The following is a 1,708-nucleotide window of genomic DNA, read 5'->3' on the forward strand; positions in this document are numbered from 1 at the left end:
ATGTGCTCAATTAAACCTACCAGCATCAAAAATATGGCAGGGTAACTCCCGCAAACTTGTGTTTTGCATAAAAAAGACGTAAAGTTAAACTTTCATGAACAGACCTTATTCTTCTTCACGTTTATCGACTTGAAAAGGTTCCGTCTATGAGACAATCAGGCCCTAAAACATTGCGGGTTTGTGATACAGCAGCTGTTAAAAACGAGCACGTTAGCTACTACTTTTTTAAATACCTATAAGAAACACAGTAAATTTCAGGCTGTTATTAGATTTGGATACCATTGCCTACTCCGGTCCTTTTACAAGTCGGTGAGTGGCGATGTTATAAAGAAACAATAGTTTCGTAGATATTGTTATTGTGGAAAGTGGAGGTGGAGCCGGAACACTTTCGAACTGCATTGTCCTCAGACCAAGCTTCGAAGAAAGAAATCGGATCAGGCTTCGGTATGTGCATTGTCTCGCGCATGTTCTAAATTTGGTAATGATAAATGCAACAGAATGTTGCAAAGTCGTAAAAGACTTTCTTGGGTTACTTCAAATGACAGTTACTTTCATCTGCGATTTATATAAAAGACTGCAAGTGTGGATTAAGTACAATGAAAAAAAACTCAAGTGGTAGACAGCTACTTCGCCGATTACAAAAATTAAATCTCACAAGGTGGTGGAGTAAAGATCGAGCTCTAAAGAGTATCTTTGATGATTTTTCGACACCTTTGCAAGATCGGAAGAGGTTCATGACGCTGCTTCAATGTCTACTCACTATTGCAAGTATGAGTGATTTTCAAGCAGAAGTCACATTTAAAGCCAAGTGTTTGGTTCAGAACTGGTGTAAATTTGAAAACATTCTTATGGCTTTTGTTTTCAGCCAACTTTTTCACCAATGTACACCTACTTCGCAGTATTTGCAAAAATCTGGTTTGGATTATCTAACGGCTAAAAAAATGATTTGTACGTTACAATCAGACTTTAAGCAAAAACGGAACGTGTTTTGTTCTATTGAAACTAAAGCTATGGAGTTGGCAAAGGACTTGAAAAGACAATTGAAGGATGCAGGATACGATGTTGCAGTTGAAACTTCTCTCCTTGCAAAGAGAATACCAGTAGCAACTCTTCAAGCAGACGAGCTTTCCCATGATGAGGCAAGAATTTTAGATTCTCCATCAAAAGTGTTTCAGATAAACGTTTTCAATGTTATTTTCGATACTGCAATTGAGCAATTACATTCTCGGTTTATCCGCAATGACAATCTCATGAAGGACATTGCATGGCTGGATCCTTTGTACTTTAGAAGAACTACCTGATTCAGCTCTCAATACTCTACCACATTATTACAAAGTGGAAAGATAACAAATTCAAGAGGAACTGCTCCAATTTGTTCGTCATTATAGGGACTATAATCCACCAATATGTAAAAAGCAGGATATTTTAAGAAATGAGCATGGCAGCGAGCAATATGCTCATAGTACTGAAAAAGAGGAAAATGAAGAAGAGGAAGATAATGAAACTCAGAGTGAGGAGGAAGATGAATGGAAATGCAAACCTGCAAGACAGTGTAAAGTGTGTCTAGTCTGTGCACTGCACCTGCTTCACGAATTAATTTTTTATGTTCCATTATATCCATCGTTGTATAAAGCGTATACGTATGTTCTAACTCTATCGTGTACCCAAGTATCATGTGAAAGAATTTTCTCGATTATGAAAGTGATCA

General features: G+C 37.4%; 1 protein-coding gene across 1 annotated transcript; it reads left to right on the top strand.

Moving 5' to 3' along the window:
- The first annotated feature begins 596 nt into the window (after positions 1–596).
- LOC145692152 (uncharacterized) lies at positions 597–1,301 on the top strand. Its single transcript, XM_081767451.1, has one exon. It carries the CDS (start codon positions 597–599, stop codon positions 1,299–1,301), a length of 705 nt encoding a protein of 234 aa, XP_081623577.1.
- Positions 1,302–1,708: the final 407 nt, after the last annotated feature.

The sequence above is a fragment of the Thermobia domestica genome, chromosome 8 (genome assembly GCF_964235325.1).
Source record: "Thermobia domestica chromosome 8, izTheDome1.hap1.1, whole genome shotgun sequence".
NCBI lineage: Eukaryota > Metazoa > Arthropoda > Insecta > Zygentoma > Lepismatidae > Thermobia > Thermobia domestica.

What these genes read in the sequence shown, in the direction of transcription:
- LOC145692152 (XM_081767451.1), top strand. Translation starts at nt 597, where the DNA reads ATGAAAAAAAACTCAAGTGGTAGACAGCTACTTCGCCGATTACAAAAA.